Source organism: Eutrigla gurnardus, assembly GCF_963514095.1.
Source record: "Eutrigla gurnardus genome assembly, chromosome: 15".
Classification (NCBI taxonomy): domain Eukaryota; kingdom Metazoa; phylum Chordata; class Actinopteri; order Perciformes; family Triglidae; genus Eutrigla; species Eutrigla gurnardus.
This window is the reverse complement of record NC_139938.1, coordinates 11958508-11980018: the sequence shown is the minus strand read 5'-3', so window position 1 is coordinate 11980018 and position 21511 is coordinate 11958508. Positions and strand designations below refer to the sequence as shown.

Genomic DNA, 21511 nt, shown 5'->3' with positions numbered 1-21511 from the left:
CTCTTGTCCTCAGGTGCTGCTCGGCCCTGATTTATGGGGTTTGGGTTCCAGGGAGGCTACACTAAATTACATGGCCCTTAAACCTGAGCAGAGAGAGATACACAGGGCCACTCTTGAGACAACTAATTGCAAGGACAAATCTAACCTCGGCTAGATAAGAAGGATCCTGTCTTCCCACACCTGAGAAAAGGGGAAGCGAGTGTAACAGATCGGGCCACTTGGATAAATGTGCAATTTGTCAAGAATGTCGCTGAGACTAATATTAATGGAACACCTCCTTAGATGATGGTAAAAAGTAAAAGTAAATCATGACATGATACAGTGTTGTTCTTTGTAATGATGGGATCACGGGACTATACTTCGCTTTTCAAAACTCTCCATGGAAATTCTCAAGTAAGAACACGTAACTAGAGTCGGCGATTACAAGAGGGGGGGGGGATCCTCCGTTAAGGTGTTAAAGGAAGCGTGAAGCAAATTGCTATCCAAATCATGAGTATGTTTTTCATAGGTTTTACACTGACATGAGATGTTGAAACTCTTCTGTAGGGGCCTGTAAGGGATGTGAGGGAGAGTCGGAGTAGGAGGAGGAGGTGACAGTGCCATTTGCCTGGAGGGCGCCAATAAACCTGGAGAGGGAGAGAGAGAGTGCACCATTCCTCACAGGTGACGGTACCATGTGACTTCAAGAGCTTTAAAAAGCAGGCCAACCTGTCTTGTCGAGGTACAAGTAATCACAAGGCAGCAGAGGAGTCAGGCGAGGAGAATACCTGGGCTGTCGGCACAGCAGCAAATACCGACAGCCCCAAAAAAACAAGGCGAGAAGCGACTGGGGCAGACCTTACCACAACTACAACACAAGTAGGAAGACTTTACTCACTCGTGCAGCATCAAGGTGTTTGACACGATGAGCTGCAGCAGTGTCGCCGAATCCGAGTTCTCTGAGGAAGAGCTGGAGCTTGGCGTGCTGGACCACGGGGACGACGAGGGAAGTCTCAAGGAGTCGTTCCAAGACAGCGAGAGCTCGGCCGGCAGCCCGAGTGACCCGGAGGAAGGCCAGACCAAGAAGCGCAATCGACCAGTCCGCTCGAAGGCCCGAAGAATGGCCGCCAACGTCCGTGAGCGGAAGCGCATCATGGACTACAACCAGGCCTTCAATGCCCTTCGTGTTACTCTGAACCATGACCTCAGCGGCAAACGGCTCTCCAAGATCGCCACGCTACAGAGGGCCATCAACCGCATCTCTGCTCTCTCAGTATTCTTGAGCTCCAACCCTCCGAGCAAGCCCTGCACCCACCGGGAGTGCAGCAGGTCCTCCACGGGGCCGGCTGCCATGGGAGCGTCTCGCCTCGAGCAGACTAGGGTAACGGTTCCTCGTCTGGAGCATGAGAGTTACGTCCCCTGGCACGCATCCATCCCTCACCAGATGCAGCCACAACAAGGGCCACATGTGCACAGGCTGTCCACGGAGTCACACGTCTACGTGGATACCACCGCGTCATCGTGTCCGCCGTCACCACACTACCCTTGTTATCCCACTGAGGGACAGCTTTATGCCTCATATGGACACTGCGGCAGCCCCCACGACCATCCGCCCAGCCCTCTCCGATACCCTCAGGTGGGGGAGGGGTTGGGCTACCAGCCGGGCATGTGGACCTCCTGCACTCAGAAATACATGGATGCTTTTGTGGAGACTTCTCCAGCCCTGGGGCTTCCCTGGCAGGTGAGCTACCTGCAGGAGCCCGAGCACAGCCTCGCTGTGGGCTCTGACATCCTGTAGCAGGCGACACCCACCACCGTGAGCCCTGAAGACTACTGATAACACCCGAGGACTGTTCAATGACCTCAGAGAGAAAAATGGGTTTTGTGTTTCTGCTGTTGCAATCGTATCAGTATTACAGTCTCTGATTTAAGAGCAGAGTCATTGTAATGAATAAAAGTGCAATGGCAATGGAGACAGAATGTCGTGTATATGGGGAGATGTATTATGTGAGCTCGAATTTCAAACATGTTAAACGTAAAGAATGTGCCACTTTCTGCTGCAGAGGATTCAACCACAGTATTGTGTTCTAGTTGTTTCACCATCATCGTTTGGTTGTCTGCAGCTGAAATATTGGGAATGATGTAAGATTACTAAATGCGTGATATTAAAAAGGAAACCACAAAGAGAACATGGGACGGTTCACACTACCGGTTCATCCACTGTGTTTTATTTCAAGTAGCGGGTGCGCCTTAAGGGAATGTGACTATGTTTTGTATGTGTATTTATTCGCTGTATTGCATAAAAGGTCATGGCTGTTTGTAAAGTTGTAAAGAGTTTGTACATAATTTTCTAAACTTCAAAATTAAATGTGAAAATAATATGATTCCTGTTCCACACTTAATTTCACAACAACAATATTAAGATTGTGTGTGTGTGTGTGTGTGTGTGTGTGTGTGTGTGTGTGTGTGTGTGTGTGTGTGTGTGTGATTATAGCCTAAGGTCAAAAGCTTCTACAACTCCGAGTCTGAGATGACAGAAGTCCTTCACTCAGTTGAAAAATGTCCTCACATGTCCATTCTTGTCATTTTTCGGAGAGAAGAGAAGTCAAGGTGATTTACACACAGTAAAATAAAAGCGTGGGCTGACATTGAGAAGGACACCACTGACAGCTTTTGTGCTACAAATCGATAAGCATTGTGGAAGTATGAAAGTTAATGTAATACACTATAGATGCCTTTCTTGGCTTTTTCTGCTTCCTGCACAGAAGGATGTTTCAGTTAAAACTGCGAGAGCAGCAAGTGTGATCCTTGCCAGTAATGGGTCAGTTGTTCTTTTTTCTGCAGATGAAGAATAGAAAATTCTAACCACACTTTTTCCTCGCCACCCTACTGTACTAGCTCATGTCAACAACACCTCCCTCCCCTCCTCCCTCCCGCTGAGCAGCATGTCATGGAAAACAGCTTTAATATTAGACTATAGGACGGAGCCCACCGACAGATTTATGTGGGCTCAGGAAGGAAGAGTGCGCCCCGTCATCAGCGCGGTGAAATCCCCTGTCGGGCTGCACTGGCCCGCAGGTGCAACTGGGTGTGTGAGAGTGTTTTGAACATCCTGGAGGTCTCCCAACAAGGGCCCCGAGACGCCGCTGAAAAGAGTTGGCCTGAGGAGAACTACTGCAGGTCGGTGGAGAAATAAATGGTGTGGTACAACAACAATTAGCAGGCAGGAAGGAAAGGGAAGAAGGACAAAGAGATGAATGGCGAGGGGGAGTGAGATAATAGGAAGAGGAGGACGTGTCTGGTGAGAAAGAATGAGCTGAACGGCTACAGTTTGAGCCCGTCGCTCAGCTTCTGCACAGACGTGAATCACGAGTTAACCTTGACTCACTAGTGAGAGACAAGTGTGGCTAACGGCGCTCAGTGACGACATGTCTCTTCCTCCTCCCTTTCTGGCAGACAGACCTCCACCCACGGCACTGCCAGTTTATCTGCCTGTTCAGGTGAAAGTGGGCTGTGAGGAGAACCATGAGATGTTCTGTCGCTGGTTTGTTTTACAGAAAGAAAATGACTCTCCACAGCAGGTAAACAAAGTCGGCTTATCGGTTTGTCAACAACACACAAATAAGACCTCATGGAAATAAAAGCCGGTTTCATTTGAACTGTGATTAGCCTCCGTTTTTATAACAATTTAATGTAAGAAATTTAATATCAACAGGAGGAAATGATTGTTAATGGATCAGTTTCTCAATTGATAGAAAATGATACAATACAATATAAACAGCAAATCCATTGCCTCTACATGGCTCTCAACATGTTGAGGGCTGAGCTGGTGGCTAGCAGCTAACAGTGCTAACAGTGCAAGCATCAGTGTTGAGAGTGTTTTCCTGGTGGCTGCTACGTGTCTGCAACACAAGGACTGTGCTATCAGTCGTAGCAGTTCTTCAACAAAGCAGGGAGAAGCTCATAACAACACACACAGAGGGAGAGGGACTTCTCTCTCCACTCAGGTAAACATTACTACACTACATCTTAACATAAACAATAGTTGTTTGATGATTGAATGTTGTATAGAGCCGTCAAGTGGCACATTAAAGTTCACAGAAATTTAAATGCAAGGATTTTCTGCTTTTTGTACTCTGATATGAGAACTCTGAAAAATGGTGATGGCAGATTAATTAAAATACTCCGTAACAGCGCTGGCAAATGTATTTAACAATAGGCTGTTTACCAAAATCACTGTCGATGTGTTGAGTGCAGAAAAGTGCATTAACTGGCCAACTGCCATGCTGATGTGACTCACCCTCAGGTTTACCTCACTTCTCCGACATGTGAGACTGAGAGTGAGGCATCTTTTATTCAGACGGCTCGGCCAGCTCGACACCCTCCACCGCCGAGCTGATGGAAAAGAAAACAAGCACACATGAGAGAAATGATTCCAGGACACGAGGGAGTGTTTGTGTGATATATGGGGATGAGTCAGCCTTCAGAGTGAAGATGCATGTTCCAAACACACACACACACACACACACACACACACACACACACACACACACACACACACACACACACACACACTCTGCTGTAATGACATCATCGGTGAAGGAAGTGAAGGTGCCAGAGGACACGATGTGACAGACAGTGTTTGTTCCCATGTCATCTACAACCAGCACTTCCAACCTGAATGATTACTGTCTGAGACACACCAACGTATGTTTCTATGTCTGTTAAATCACCCAGCGAGGTTTCAACTGCTAATTTGAAACAATATACTTTTAATATGAACTACTTAGAAAATCCCGGTTAACGATTGTTAAACTTTTCACTTCATTTTTTTTGCATTCTGACATCAGGAGCTGATTCAACTAAATTACATCCACATTTACAGTTTTTTTCTGACTGCTTTCACACTAAAATTAAAAGTATGACACAGTTAGCAAAACTGTTCACACAAGGAGCAAAACACTAGCTCAAATTAACACAACTAGCACGTTATCAACCTCGCAGTTATTGCAAAACACTTAACACACTTGTAAACATTACACACAGAAATCTATAATGGTTACTTGTTTGCTTAATTCTCTACACACCAACCAGGTTTATAAGTTAATTATACACACCAATCAGGTTCATAAGTGAATACACACAATCAGGTTTATAAGTTAGAGTTTTTCCCAATTGCTAAAACACAAAAGCCAATCCTTTAAACTAAATGACCAGTTCTCTAAACACATTTAATAAAACTAGCCCCCATTCGCCAAAACAATAAACACCTTTCACATGAAGACACAATTCACAAAACACAATCCTCCCTTTCTCATAAATCTAAATACATTTTGTCTTACTAAAACACAAGTTGCAAAAATCTCAAAATGCTCAAATTCTCAAATGAAAGCTCATGTAATGCAAAATGCTTGCCACAGTCACAATGAACACACCTGGCTTCATTCATGAAACATAACGACTCAAAATTGAAGACACTTGTTGCAAACGATGTTACCACACCTATAAAAGCCAGTTCAGAGAGCACAGTGTGCTGAAGTGACGGAGGCAGAGTCAGAGGAAGAGGAGTTTGAGTCAGAGGAGGCAGAGGAGCAGGCCATGGAGGGAGAGGAGCAGGCCATGGATGAAGAGGAGCAGGCCATGGAGGGAGAGGAGCAGGCCCAGGAGGGAGAGCAAGACAAACTTGCACCATCATTACAGACGAGCAACAGTCATTGACCATGTCATTGTGGCATGACAATGGCTGAAGCAGGACTAGTCCGTCCAAACTTGAGTAGGTTCTCATTGGCCGCCATTATCCGGGCATTCAGAGAACACAACAGGTATTGTACTGTATTGCTGTGTTGGTCACTACAGTCGATTTTTACAGTAGTACAATTGGTTTCATCTCAGTTGCTATTTTTGCAAAACATGTCCATTGATGCTTCTAGAGAACAACACCATCAGACTCCGAGAAATCAGGGGCAGAGTCATTGCTGATAATGTCAACTTTGAAAACATTGACAATGTCAGCTTGGCCTTAATAAACAGAGTTCTCCGGCGCCAAAGGGTGTGCATGAAGCAGGCCTATAGGGTACCCTTTGAGCACAACTCTGATCTAATCAAAGACCTGCGTTACGAGTATGTGCAAGTAAGTATACATCTATGTTCACAGTAAAGTGGGTGCACATACTGTGTTGCTCAGTGGCCCGCAGTACTACTGTACAATACTGTGCTACTGTATTGACTGTTCTGAACACTTTCACATTTTCACAGAAGATATTCCAGTTGGACTCGATGGCCAGACCTCATGAGTACATCTTCCTGGATGAGGCTGGGTTCAACCTCATGAAATGAAGGTGAAGAGGCCGTAACAGCATTGGCCAAAGAGCTATCCTTGAGGTTCCTGGCCAACGCAGGGGGTGACATCATTCTGGTTCACTTTGTGCTGCCATGAGTTCAGAGGGGCATGCTGTCCTTGGCTCATACAACACCCAACGTCTCCTCACCTTGCACATCATCCCATTTATGTTATCATTTGGGACAATGTTTGTTTCCATCGAACAAACCAGAGAGTGGTTTAACATCAACCAATAATTCCTCAATGTCTGTCTGCCACAGCCCTTTTCTCAACCCCATAGAGGAATTTTTCTCGTCATGGAGGTGGAAGGTGTATGACCGCCAACCTTACCCAACGGAGAACCTTCTCAGGGCTATGGACCTGGCCTGTGATGACGTGCCTGTGGAGGCCTTCCAAGGCTGGATCCGCCATGCCAGGGCGTTCTTCCCATGTTGCCTGGCAAGGGACAATATTGCCTGCGATGGAGATAAGGTCCTGTGGCCCGACCCAGCTCGACAACGTGATGCTGCACAATGATTGTGGTTTGTGTGTGGTAGACTTTCATAAATAAATTAAAAAAACATCACACCCTGAACATTGTTTTCAATGAGTATTGTTGTGTGTAATGGCGCCTCTGTAGTGTTTGCATTGAGCTGTGATACAGTACAGTAGTGTACATACTGTATTTTCTGTAGATTTACATACTGTTCATATGAAACACACAAATCTATGAATGCCTAATACTCTACAGTGATATATTCTGAGAACAGATACTGTAATGTTTCTAAAAATGTGCTTCGGCAGTTGTGAAAAAAAGAACATTCTCACACACTGAACATTGTGTTTTCAGTTGTTTTGTTGTAGTCTGTAATGATGCATATAGTGTTGACATTTTTGCAGGCTTTGAGCAGCTGCTTAGGTATGAAAGTGTGAGTTTTGAAGAGGGAAGGTGTGGTTTTGTTTATGTAGCTTTAGAAAAGTGTGTTGTGTTTAAAGTTTTGGGAAAATGGAGGAAGGTTTTGTGAAATGTGTTTTAGCAATTGAGAAAAACTGTAATTATACACACACCAATCTATAAGCACTATAAAAAGCATTGTTACGTATGAATCTCCATGTTGACATGTTGGGCATGTAGAGAAACACATTTAATTTTCATCAGGCTGCAACTTTGGTCTTATGTAGTGTTTGGTGAATTTACAGTAGTACTGTGTATTTGTACTTTCTCTGTGTACTTTGTTTATAGTAGCCTAATCTAATCATTGGGAAGTAGAAGTGTGAAAAGTATTTTAGGTTAATCACAGCCATGTGTAACTCATTCAAACAGAATATTGTCATAAGTAACAACTGTAACTTGGTAACAACGTATGGTTTTTATCAAGAAGTGTATCAATTTCAAAGAGTGTTTCATTTGCCAAAAAAATAGGTATTCTGCAAATGGGGTGTGATTCTGTTAACTGTGTGTGTTTAAGTGTTTTGTGTTTAAGCAATTGAAACATTATTTTAAATTAATTGAATACTGATTTTAATAGAGTCACAGCGTAGCTTTCAGTATCTTAGTGTCTTTGATTCTTTGTCAAGCTGTAAATATAAACCTCTTCATATTTTCTTGTATGCTGCTGCTACCTCAGCCCTTTTAGTGAGATGAGACAAGATGCGGCTTGTTTTATTGGTCCGTTTGGATCCACGGAGCGGTTTCACCACTGAACACTAGATGGAGACAAGACAACGGAGCTCTGCTGTGAAGAAACCTGAGGCTCACACATGTTCAGCACATCACTGGTGGAGCGGCTGCATGAATTCAGTCCAAAAACAATCACAAGACACAACTTATTTCAAGGTCCTTCATAAAGATGTTGTGTAATCGCTGTCATAAATAAAATACTGGACTGTCTGCATGCACACAGCAGCATCGGTCGTATATGAGGATGCAAATAACGTCTCAGTGTCTGAGCAGGTGAAAACATCCCACTCTTTTATTGTTCATTTTCAGAGAGTTTCAGGTTGTTTTTTTTAATCACCATTGAGACTCTTCCTCTGAAATCCTAACACATTTTTTCCTGCAGTGCTTTCTGTCACTGAGGGACCACTAAAAGATCCCGTGGAGCTCTGTGCGTGGATAAAAAAAAAAAAAAGCAAGTGTTCAGAGACAGATTCTCATCGGAGGGAATTACTTATCTGTGTCAGCGTACAGCCTACTTACCACTTTGAATTATGTTGTTATATTTATTTTATTTGCTCCCAAGTCCGTTTTACACCGCCGGGATTGCATTCAGGAAACATTGATTTGTTTAAATACATTTTTTGGCCTTTTATTGCGGGAGGACAGCGTGAGAGTGAAAGGGGTGATAGATTGGATAAATTGTCCGAGGGGGGGTCATAGTAATTCTGCCATGTCGACACAGACACAGAAGCAAACTATGAGCTTATTACCAGCTGTGACAGCGACTCTGGTCTTGTTTTCACCTTGTGAGTCTTTGTGTGAGTCATGGTGGCAGAATGCGGTCCTGAGACTCTGACGATAGCAGGAACCACGAAGGAGGGTTGGAGTCCGCCCACGTATATATATGACAGACCAGATTCTGTCATTGAACAGATGTAGTTGAGATCATAATGAAGGGTGAGTTTGAAGTATCCCAGCAAGGAAGCCAGAAGAAGGGGGTAGGACGTATGGAAGAGGCCACTGGTGTGATCCCATCATGGACCCTTAAAAAGTCTTTCATTGCACAAACATGGCAGGACCATTTGAAGCACGACTTTATTCACTGATAACGACTGTTGCACTGATATAATTGGTTAGGAAACAACCCTCCTTTTCCCCGTTGATTGTGCGTCGCCCATATCGCACCAATACACAAACCGTCGCAATCAGAAAATCCATACTTTCTTCAGCTTTGCTAAATAATTAATAGAGGAACATTTATGTTTTTACTTCGGAACAAACATCCAAAAAAAGGCAGGAAAACACCTTGTGCTATGAACCCTCTGAGACCCAGAGAACTTTCCGTCTTTACAAACCTGAAATCTGTTCAAGACGTCTGTTTCACTACAACTTAGAAAAGAAATAGAAGAAGAGAGCAGGATTATGACACATTCCTACCCTAGCATGGCACAAAAAGAGCCATTAAAGAGGCTCATTTATGGCAACTCAAAGGATTTTAAGCTTCATGTGACCATATTGAATGATTACAATTATACCTTTGATATGACAGACATGCTTGTGACGTGTAATGCCTCAAAAACGATTGCAGCGGCTTTGGCAGCGGCTTTGGCAGCGGCAGAAGGGCATAAAGGTGACACATCTCCAGATCCACAGTGGATAACTTGGCTGACATGGAGGTTACAGGGATAAGCTGAGAATTGAGGCTGGCAGGTCTGGCTCTGGGATCAGAGGGGCTGTATTCAGCGATTATGAATATGAATATCTAATGTACTCTCTTGCTTTCATTGTGTCTCAGCCATGACTTTGCGTTTTTATTAAATACATGTTATCTTCATTAGCTGGTACAAGTTGTTCATCTGCTTTCAGGTGAATGAAAACATAGTCAGACTTCTGTTTATATACACCAGAAAATAAGATGCTGTGGGGGAGGGGGTTATGACATATATTACACACACACACACACACACACACACACACACACACACACACACACACACACACACACACACACACAGAGACAGAGAGAGAGAGAGAGAGAGAGAGAGAGAGAGAGAAAGAAAGGCCCAATGTGTCATATTTGGTCTATTTTTTCAGTGGTGTGCTATGTATTTTTACCCAGTATGTAAACACTCTTTTTTTCTGCATGCTGTCTTGAGTTTGCCCATTGATTCCTCCTCAAATTCAGCTCTGAGGACAGTCTGTTCCAATTTAGCCTGCATCATGAAAGCAAGGACCCCCCCCCCCCCCCCCCCCCCCACACACACATACACACACACACACACGCACACACAAACAGTCTGAAAAACATCTGGGGCGTCTTTCAAAATGTCTGCGTCCAGCAGACTGGAGCTTGTTAGATCTCTGTGTTGAGCCCTCTGAAGAAAAACTCAAACTGCTTGTATAAGAAATGTTATTCATAGCTGTCAGCAATAATGGGCGCACTGGATTGGTTACAGTGCGGAGATCCAGTAATCAAACGCAATACTGAGGCGGCCCATGAGACCTGCAACCCACTGCAACTTTGGATCATGCAAATGAAGAAAACATCTCCGCCAACTTGGCAACACAGAAGCAGAAAATGAAACAAGCGAACACAGACATTTTCACCAATTTTACATCACGTGTAAGAAAACGTGCTGAAAACATCCTGTTTCTGTATTTGCTTCTGTTTACTTTATTTTCCTTTGTTTATTTATTGGCAAGTTTATGCGTTTGTCTCTATATTTCCATATGTCTATGCTGCATGTGTGTTGGTGAAGATATTTTCTTCCTGCTGTTTTGTCTGTTTGAGTGTGTTTTCTTTAGTTGCAGTCATAGACATCATCGTGTCATCACGCATTGGTTTGTGATCTCCAGTTTTGCCTTGAGTTCGGCATTTTAGCTGCTTGCCATCTTGGAATTTTTGTAGTGAAGGAAGTGACCATATTTGGACAGTGGAGGAGTGACGGGTGGATTTAATCAACACAAGCAGCAGAGCAGCACCCCGAGCAGCAACCTTACTGGATCTGGATCCATCTGGATTCTGGTGTAAAGCTGCTAACACAGTTAGCTTCATAATTCAAGGTCAACTCTAAAGTTAAAAAATGAAAATATCCACCAGACCCTGACTGCTTCAAATAACCCTGCATCCTCTCTGCACTCCCTGCCTACATTTCATCACCAAATCCAAACCTCCCACATGCCAGCTAGACCCCGTAGCTACCCACCTGGTTAAAGTCTGCCTTCCTGCCCTGTCCTCTTTAATAACCGACATCGTCCATTCGTCACTGACTTCTGTTGTTGTTCCATCATCACTCAAAATTGCTGCAATAACTCCAACACTCAAGAAATCTGGCGCAGACCTGAATGACTAACCTTCGTCCAATCTCAAACCTGCCATTTCTCTCCAAAATACTTGAAAGAACTTGCACTCACTATTCGCATTCGGGAAACATTCATTTGTTTAAAGTTATATTTTTGTCCTTTTATTGTGGGAGGACAGCGTGAGAGTGAAAGGAATGAGAGAGAGGGATGACATGCTTTAAAAGAGGGCTGCAGGGCGGATTCGAATATTAATTATGTCATGTCGATCGCAGGGTCATGTCAAAATAAATGATATTGCAAGGTGGGTTATGCATAAATTGATCAGAAGTCTGAAAATTCCTCCGGTGGGTCTTAAATAACGTAGAGTCCCTTACTGGAAATCAAATCATGGTTCTCACTCAACTTCCTGAAACTAAACAGTGACAAAACCGAGGTCCTCCCCATCGGGACCAAATCCACCCTAGCAACACTCAACACTTTCTCCATGTCCATCAACAATGTTGCTCCTTCCTCCCAGGTAAAGAGCCTGGGCGTCATCTTGGACAGCACTTTATCCTTCGAGTCCCACATCAATAATGTTACTCGTACTGCATTCCACTTATGCAACATCAACCGTCTCCGTCTCTTACACCAACCTAGCACTGCTATCCTTGTAAACACCCTGATTACTTCCTGTCTGGACTACTGTAACTCTCTCCTCTTTGGTCTTCCTCTGAAATCCCTCCATAAACTCCAGCCGCTCGCATCATCTCCAGAACTCCTTCTACTGAACACATCTATCCTGCCCTGCAGCATCTCTATTGACTCCCTATCAAATCCTGCATTGACTTTAAGATCCTAACCCTCAGTTTCAGGATCCTCCACAGCCTGGCACCAGTGTATCTCTCTGAGCTCATCCACAACACACACCGTCACACACTCCGATCTTCTTCTGCCATCCAGCTCTCAGCTCCATCTACCAACTTATCCACCATGGAGTCAAGAGCTTTCAGCCCATCAGCAATGGTAGCATGGTAGTGTCGTAGCCCTCCCTAAAGCATCCCTTGCTTTCTAGTCTGTTTGACTCTAAATTGACCATCATTTCCTAAATGAACATCATGCTGGATTGCAGAAGACTTGAAACTAGAGATTGAGACCATAAACTCATGTTTAGAATGTTTACTGAGATAATAAATCAAGTACGAAGAAGGGTTATTCTCTCATAGACTTCTATATAATCAGAGTAGTCGCCCCCTGATGACCAGCAGAGAGAATGCAAGTTTAAGGCACTTCAGCTTGGCTTCACTTTTCAGAACTGAAGTTGGCGCCTGGTTGCAGTGCATTTAGCAAGTAGGGCTGCTAAAACAGCACCTGTTCAATATGTAGAAGTACTGTATTTTTCAGGGCAGATATGGAAGTATGACCATCCTGTGACTGGAAACCCCCCACTAGTCCTACTGGTGTACTGCAAGCATTTACAAATGCAGAGTAAGTTATTGTTGGAAACACACTATTTGACTTTCCCCAGTGCACAATAAGTAGGCAAAATGAAGATCCCACTTGTATTCATCATGTCTTGGTATCATGCTGCGGTTTGTCCACATTGGCCTGTGCTCTGTTCATTAGTCTTTGATTTGACCAGATCCCTGTTGGCTTGAGCTCTGTTCACTTGGCTTCAATTGGATTACTGAGTACACACAGACTGCTGAGCTGCTGACTGGACTTCAAAGCCTGTGGTGTTTTTGGTTTGACATCCAGCAATTGTGTGCTATTCTTATAAATAAATAAGATTACATAACAGCCACAGCTTTAACTTTTCAGCACCATAATCATATTAAACAAGAAAGCAGCATAATCGAGCAGCATGATCCCACGTAAGAAATTTCAATTGGACTGTTGATTCCTACATGGACTCCTAGTGGACAACTAGGATGACCACTGCAGAATCTTGATAGATGCCTGCAACAGCATTTACAGTACAGTAACAGTACATATATATACCCTATGATGATACACTAAAAAAAATCTAAATTCATCAGTAATTTGTATTAATAGAGTTTTAATACCATTCTACTAAACAAGCCTAAATAAACCCCACTACTTCATAATTTTGAGAAATATATATATTTTTCTCTCAAGTGTGATCTCAAAGACAAAAGCTGTACAGATTCTTTGTGAGGGTATGAACTGCTTGGCTTACATACACATACAAGTGGACATAAATGTCACAATGTCAAGATGGATCATGGTCATTTCTCCAGGTTCCTACTGATATAATTCATCAAGATTCCAGGCAGAAAAGACGGTCAACAACACAGTTTCCCTCACTCATGTTTCAGGTGCTGAGTATTGTAGAAAATTAAAAATGATTGAGCGGCATTTTGACACCTGTTAAAAGACCAGTTTGGTCAGGAGAGACAAGTGAATGAAGTCAGATCATTTATTTGAACAGATGATAATAATAGAGTTGGTGCTGAGACTATCGTCTGTAATGGAAAAAGCATCTGTCCTGAGCAGCAGCAGAATAAATCCGCCCAAAGAGTCCAGACACTGGTGGTGGCTGATGATCCCACTGAGACTGGTGGGCTAATGAGGCTGACGAAAATGATGAAGCTGTGAAGACTGGGTGGTGACGGGTAGGTGGAGGTCGCATGAGTGTAATCAAGAAATCACATTTAAAAAGAGACAGCAGCAGGATGATAGGCTAACACTGTGGGAGTGTCTGTGCTATTGGATAGATATGCTGATAGGAACAGCTGATATCACGATTGCTAGTCCATCAAGGAAATCATGAGTTCGCTACTGATTCCCTGAATCGATTCGATTTCCCTTTTCATTATCAATTCAATTAGAGATATTTCTGTTTCAATTCCAATTTTTCTTGGTTATTTTCACAGAACTGATGCTGCAGGTTGTCCAAAGATGGAGCTCTAACCTGGTGCATTATTAAAAATATCAATGTTTACATTAAACATTAACCCCAAAGCTGACACTACAGTTCCGTACTGTCCCGTACAGACCCGTACAACAGTCAATTTTACAGTGCTGCAATATGAACATTCAGCAGTCAAAGGACAAATTGTGAAGAACAGCTGAGATCCTAGCTGTGATTAATATATTTGCATAACTTCAATCAGCTGTTTCTCAGTAGCAATGGAAACATACAGGGGATATATTTGTGTTTCAATCTACAATATGAACAGCTGTTCACTTTGATGCTAGCATATATGTTGTTGGACATGATGTTATCTGTTTTGACATGAAGTGTGAAAGTATTTGTAAATTTTTCAATAAAAAAACATTGTCTTGGTTGAGCTTGTGTGTAAAAGAAGTTTAAGCATTTTATATTTGTGTTACCTGTATGCATTTTGTGTCAAAGCAACTATGTGGTATATGTAAAGCTTACGCAGACGGATGTTTTGCTAACTGTGTTAAGAGGAAAGGAAAATTGTTAAAAGTATTGACAAAATTGTCATAACAATTGTAAAAAAACTGTATTACAGAAAATAAATTCTGTGACAAATAAATTTGCATGATACCAGAGGAGTATTTACTGACGTGATCAATATCTTAGAACAAAACATTAATATCTCTTCAATAGGCGTTTAAGAGACTTATCTTCAATCTACCCAAATTCTCCCATGTGACCCCCCTCCTCCGTGATCTCCACTGGCTCCCTGTTGCAGCACGCATCCAATTCAAGACGATGGCACTGGCCTTCAGGGCCATCAATGGAACAGCACCCATCTATCTCAAACACTGGTCAAACCACACTCCTCGACGCGAGCACTTCGCTCCTCCACCTCAGCTGGTACCACCATCGCTGAAATCAAACAAATGTCACTCACTGTTCTGGCGCCCCAGTTGTGGAACAAATTCCCGAACAATGTCAGGACAGCAGAGTCACTTGCCATCTTCTGAAAAAATGCTCAAGACTCACCCATTCAGACTTCACCTCGACTCTGCATAACATTACTCAGATGAGGACCTAACACTACTGTTTCTATTTGTTCGCTATTACTTTATCGGCAATGATAAGACTATACTGCACCCCAACATCACTGCTGTGGCCCGATCCTGCAGATTTGCCCTCTAAAATATCCGTAGGATTCAGACTTTCCTCACAAAAGATGCAACGCAACTCTTGGTCCAAGCACTGGTCATCTCCCTTCTTGACTACTGCAACTCTCTCATGGCTGGACTCCCGGCCTCGGCGACTAAACCATTGCAGCGTATCCAGAACGCTGCAGCACACCTTGTCTTCAATCTAACCAAAATCTCCCATGTGACCCCCCTCCTCCGTGACCTCCACTGGCTTCCTGTTGCACCACGCATCCAATTCAAGACGATGGCACTGGCCTTCAAGGCCATCAATGGTACGGCACCCATCTACCTTCAAACACTAGTCAAACCCCACGCCCCGAGGTGAGCACTTCGCTCCTCTACTTCAGCTGGTCGGCTGGTACCACCATCGCTGAAATCAAACAAATGTCGCTCAGCAAAGTCCAGACTCTTCTCTGTTCTGGTCCTCAGTGGTAGAACGAACTCCCGACCAATGTCAGGACAGCAGAGTCATTTGCCATCTTCAGAAAAAGGGCTCAAGACTAACCTGCTCAGACTTCACCTCGACTCAATAACAACACCCCCCCCACACACCAATAAATGAATAAATAAATAAAAAATAGCACTTCTATGTTCTTACCTATAGTTCTTTGATCAGAGCACTGTTGTTCTTAAGGTATACTTGCTGAACAGCTACTACTTTACTCAGACGAGGACCTAACACTTTATTTCTCTCTATTTTTTAGCTCTCACTTTATCGGCAATGATATGCTGTGGCTTCTTTCTTTTGACAAATGTACTTATTGTAAGTCGCTTTGGACAAAAGCGTCTGCTAAATGCCCTACATGTAAATGGTGTTAAATGCAGACCGTATTGCAGGCACCTAACCAAATCCACATTTAAAAAACACCTTGACTTTAATCTGTCTTCTGTATGGTGATGTATTTCCCAGTTAAGCAGGAGGCAGGCGGGACATAACGTTGGTTTGATGGTTGAAAAGATTAGCTCACAACCTTTTCTACCTCTGATTTATTAATGTTTGGATGTCATGCTATGCATGCGTCATATTTTATTTTCCATGAAGAATAAAATATTTCATTTTTTACATATATTGTTATGACTGTGGACGTGATTTAGAAGGGTCAGGAAGGCATTTTTCATTTCAGCTTGACTTTAAGACGAGGGAACAGGAAGTGTAAAAATGCTGACTCATTTCAAGGTTTCAGGATTCACTCCTGCAGCACAAGATCAGTGTGTCCATAACATAATATTCACAGAGAGTAGTGCATGGTATACGATTCTAGTAGTTAATAATTCAACAAGCTGACTTCCCTCACAGACAGCTTGTACATGTCCACGTGTCCCTTTCCCACAACGCACTGCCTATTAATCAAAGGTCAACACATACAATCCCCCACTGAATGGATTGTGATGGATTACTGACATTTTCACTGAAGTACTGTCGCTTCACTCAGTTAACTAAAATAAAATAATTTGCTCTGACAGATAACAGAATCAGTTAATTTCAACACTCACACGCATTTTGGATTCACAAAAGATCAACTAATAATATTTTTTAAACAATTGTTCAAGTTCGTACTCCAATTTAAAGTTTGGCTGACTTACTGCCAAAGGTAAGATGGTTTTTTTCTTCCAATATGTCCACTTTAAAGTTGGTAATTTGTTTAATAGAGTGGGTCTAAATAATTGTGAAAAGTAAATTGGTCTTTTAAGGCCACCTAAAACGGCACCTTTTTAAGTGATTGGACAGGCTCATTTCAGCAGCTAGTTTCGCTGCTGCACCTTTAATTGTTTAATTTTCTCCTCTTCTTGGAATGTGAAGACAGACACCGTGGTAAAAGAGTTTAAATTCATATTGGTACCCGAACAGACTCTCCATGCTCTCGTAGGCTACGCAGCCTCTTGATGTCCATAACATCCCTGCACTCGGTTGTTTGAAACCATTTCATCACAGTCACACGACAGACAATTAACATCACTGATTGAACTTAAACATCCGGAGGTCGGACGAATATTGCACCGGAGCTTATGTTTTTCAGGCTAAGACACATTTTTATACACGTTTGTACAATCTCATTGAAATAAGTGTCCTCTGGGCATGGCAGCAGAGGGTCTGGCTTTAATGAGAATACCAAAGAAGTTGTGTCATTAGTCATAGATAAAGACACATTACATGGCAGATTTACTTGGCCTCTGGAGCTTTACTATATTCTTCTTTGACTGAGGTTTTCATTTTTCCTTCTATGCCACTGAGAATCACAATCACAATTTAATCAATTCCCTTTTCTGAGCCTGAGAAATAGAAAGAAAAGGCAATTACTGAAGGAGAAAATGTGATAAGGCTAAAGAATTGAGCCCCAACTGTCAAAAGAAGATGGATTCGTTTTGTTCAGTTTGGTGAGTCAAACCGTCTTTATATTTACTGTGTGTTTAAGGAAAATGAAACCCAAACATCATAAAGTCAGGTCTGATTTACATACATAGAGCTGTATGGGGAATTAATCTATGATTGTCTGAGGCAATCACTGTCAATAATCTAATGCAAATTTACACAGGAAAGCAAGTGATAAGTCACGGTGGAGCAACGGCTTAATAATGGATAGCATGTTTGAACGTTCACCTGTTATCGGCTTTAAGCAAGGTTCATAAAATACCTGAATTTTGAATCTTTGGCTTTTATTCAGTTCATCCTAAAAACTGTCATTTTTATATGGAAAACATACATTTTGAATTAGTCATTAACATTAACTTTGACCCGCTGTGACAGTGTGTGGCCAGTATTGTGGTCCTGTAGACAGCAACTGTAGCAGGAACCACCGAGGAGGTGTTTGTATGTGTGTCTGTCTATGTCTTTGTAAACATGGTAGCATCACAGCCATGCAAAATGCTACCACGTGTGTAGCTGAAATCAAAATGACTGTTGAAGATAGGTGCAGTCAGAGTAAGGGCTCTGGAAGTAGGGGGGGGTAATCATGGTGGTGCCATGGTTTGTGGACTACGGTTTTGCCAAAAAAAAAAAAACACAAAAAGATATTGATTTATTCTCTACGATGGTGTATAAGGGCCATATAACCCCCCCCCCAAAAAACAAAAACAAAAAAGGAGCCGAGAGAGGGGGTGTACAGAGTGGAGAGGAGTATATACCCTGCTGATAAGTGATCAGCTGCAGCTGTGGTGAACGGCTGAGTGGAGTTGAGCTGATTAGGGGGCGTGGTGGACCGGTGATTGGCAGGAGGGAGGGTGCACTGAGAGAGGAGATCATGACAAGATGTCTGCCATGAGACTTGGTTATTTTGATGTAGACCTACTAGGAAATGATTTCTATGTTGAATGTGTACATATATGTGATATAAACAAGTCTCATGCTATACTAAATAATGTATCAAATTCAACGTTGATTGTTTTCACTAGCAAAGGATGTTTGCAGTTACTATTACAACAAGTGAAAATTGCCACTAGCATATTTTAGCATATTATAACATAAATTGGAGAAAAGAAGTACATAAGGTGGAATCAAATACCTTAGAACAACTACGTGGATGGTTGTATTGATGAGAAATGAACAGCATAAAGAAAGAAATTAAGGAAAAGAAATTATCTGCACCATCAAACAGATTCCTGTTTGTATGTTGTCTGAATAATGCTACACGAAGCACAACACACTAATGAAGCTGCAGAAACCTCTCTAGATAAAAGATTGTTCATCACTATGCATAACGGGCTCATTAGGACAAGGGCAAGTTACTGTGATATCAGGATCTGCAAGCATCATCTGGCTTAAAATAGCACATTAGCTCTTATCAGCAAAGTGATATGCTTTGATAAATGTCTAAAAAGAAAGCTAGCTGAGACACTATGAGACAGGATGGCGGGAAAAAGGCAACAGACAGCCAGAAGACCAAAAAATACCATGGCATCAGTCAGCGTCTGTATGAGATGCTGCTCGTTTTCAACCAGTTCCAGCGTAAACGCATCGACTCAGTATCGGACGTAGAATAAAGAGTATGAGTGAGAGGGAGGAAGGGGTTGCGGATGGGTCAAACAAACACAGGACTTGGACCAAGGGGACTGGCGTTCGGGTGCCAGGTGAAACCATCGGCCTGTTTCTTTAAATACGACGCTGCACTAACAGAATGCATGGCATGGCTGCTTTCATGGACAATGAATCGGAAGCATGGATATTACAACAAACATTACAAGGTCATGAAACACTGTTACACGAAAGGCTGCCTCCGTAATTCAAAAAAATCATCACAATCAAATACCCTCACTGTCCTTTTTCAGCTGCAGATGAAGTTGCCCGGTGAAGCTGAACGGATAATGTAAATCCAATAAATGAAATGTCAGGTATCAAGTAAATACGCTGCTGTTATAATTAAGGATATGTCTGATGAGCACAGAAATCAAACCAGTGGGTGGTACACAGCAGAGATGGTGACAATCCAAAATTAATTACATTTGTGCATCAGAAAATAACTTCAAGTTAATCCTTATATTAAGTTAATAATTAGTTCAGATCAGATTTCATCAGGGAACTGCTGGTAGTCGTCTGACCACTATCCAGTATGTGTTTTGTTCACATCTCCAATCCCCAAGCAAGAGGGTTGCTCCAGGCAGCAGGGCATATTGTGAAAGGTTTTTCTTGAGTTCTTCCCATGAACAGCAGCTATTTTCAGTGGAAAAAGCTGTGATTAACTGTAAGAAGAGGGGTGCATTGTGCAGCGATTCTTGTGTGCTCACCCAGTGCTGGACCAAAGATAATTCCGGAGGAATAAAAACACAGTGGGGCATCAGTCTTGCTCAAACTGGAAGAGAAAACTTTATTGACACATACACACGTTAAACACGTCAATTTCAGCCTCTCTCATTGTCCATTAATGTTTATCATCAAGTTTGTCTGAGTAACAATACAACATGTAGATTTATTCGTATACAATTCAGAGCACATTTCCATACATGTGTAGAAAGTGAATTTCTGAGATGAATCAACATGATATCAAAGAAATACTACACTATTTTCTCCCACATAACATTCACAGTTTGAAACACGTTTGAAATACATGGTTAAAGCTGTAGTCTACGATTTGAAAGGTTTGAACAAAGCACCCCCCCCCCCCCACACACACACACACACACCCCTCCCCTCTGTGCTCCTTAAACCCATCCAAGCTTGTATCGTTCTCCCCTCGCAGCCTCCCACCTCCCTCTTATTTTATGAAAATAGTTCACCGAAATGTGTTTCTGAAAACATTTTAGGCGAGAAATAAGCTATGCAGTTGCTTTATTTTAGATCGACAACGGTCAGTTTAAAAGATTTTTGAGAGCTTGCGGGCGGCGGCGCCGTCTCTCGAAACCCGCCGATCCGCAACAGCATTACACGGCTTCTTACATAGACCAGGTATGAACTCAGACAGGACGCCGTTTAGTTTCCCGGTGTGTCCGGGACTTCCACAACATGTACAAAGCAGTAACAGTTTATTACGGCCATGAATGATGAAACATTATCGGTGTAAATGCAGCGGACCGGTCGGATTTCTCTCTCACTCCGACTGAAGTACATCCCCGATCCCAAACTGCTCGGCGATAGCTCACCAAAATTCTGGCTTGATTGAAAAATCTTCCAAATCGTAGACTACAGCTTTAATGTTGTAAATAAAGACAAAACAAACAAAAAAACTACAAAAGTACTTGGTTAGGTTTAGCAAAAAAAAACTAAAATGTTTGGCTTTAAATGACAATGAAATTATAAAAAAACACAAAGCAACAAAAGTATTTGGTTGTGTTTGGTTAACAAGCCTATTTGGTTCTTACGGGACACTAACATTAGTCTCCTGATAAAAGTCTTGTGGTTTTTGACCCGTCCACAGTTTAAAAAGTTTGAGAGCTGCGGTTCCAACTGCAGGTCCCTAAAGTCCTCCAAATGTACTGCCTGCAGACATTCCGTCCTTACAGTCGACCCCGATGAGCCGCCCTGTTTCAAGGATGTAATCCAATGTGGCACAGGCAGCACCCGCAGGGGCGGAAAGGGAGCTGTTGTCATTGTGGGCAGCTAAGAGTCCGCCATAAAGCAAAAAAAGCCTCCAAGTCTGATCAGCTGCCGTAGGCTGAAGTTGGCCTCCATCCACATTGGTCTGTGCAGCTGAGCAGCTGATCTTAAAACAGCTGCTGCACAATAACAGCAGGGAAGA

General features: G+C 42.7%; 1 protein-coding gene across 1 annotated transcript; it reads left to right on the top strand.

Annotated features, from left to right (window-relative positions):
* The first annotated feature begins 896 nt into the window (after nucleotides 1-896).
* bhlha9 (basic helix-loop-helix family, member a9) lies at nucleotides 897-1782 on the top strand. The gene has a single exon (XM_084028986.1). It carries the CDS (start codon nucleotides 905-907, stop codon nucleotides 1775-1777), a length of 873 nt encoding a protein of 290 aa, XP_083885112.1. The 5' UTR covers nucleotides 897-904; the 3' UTR covers nucleotides 1778-1782.
* Nucleotides 1783-21511: the final 19729 nt, after the last annotated feature.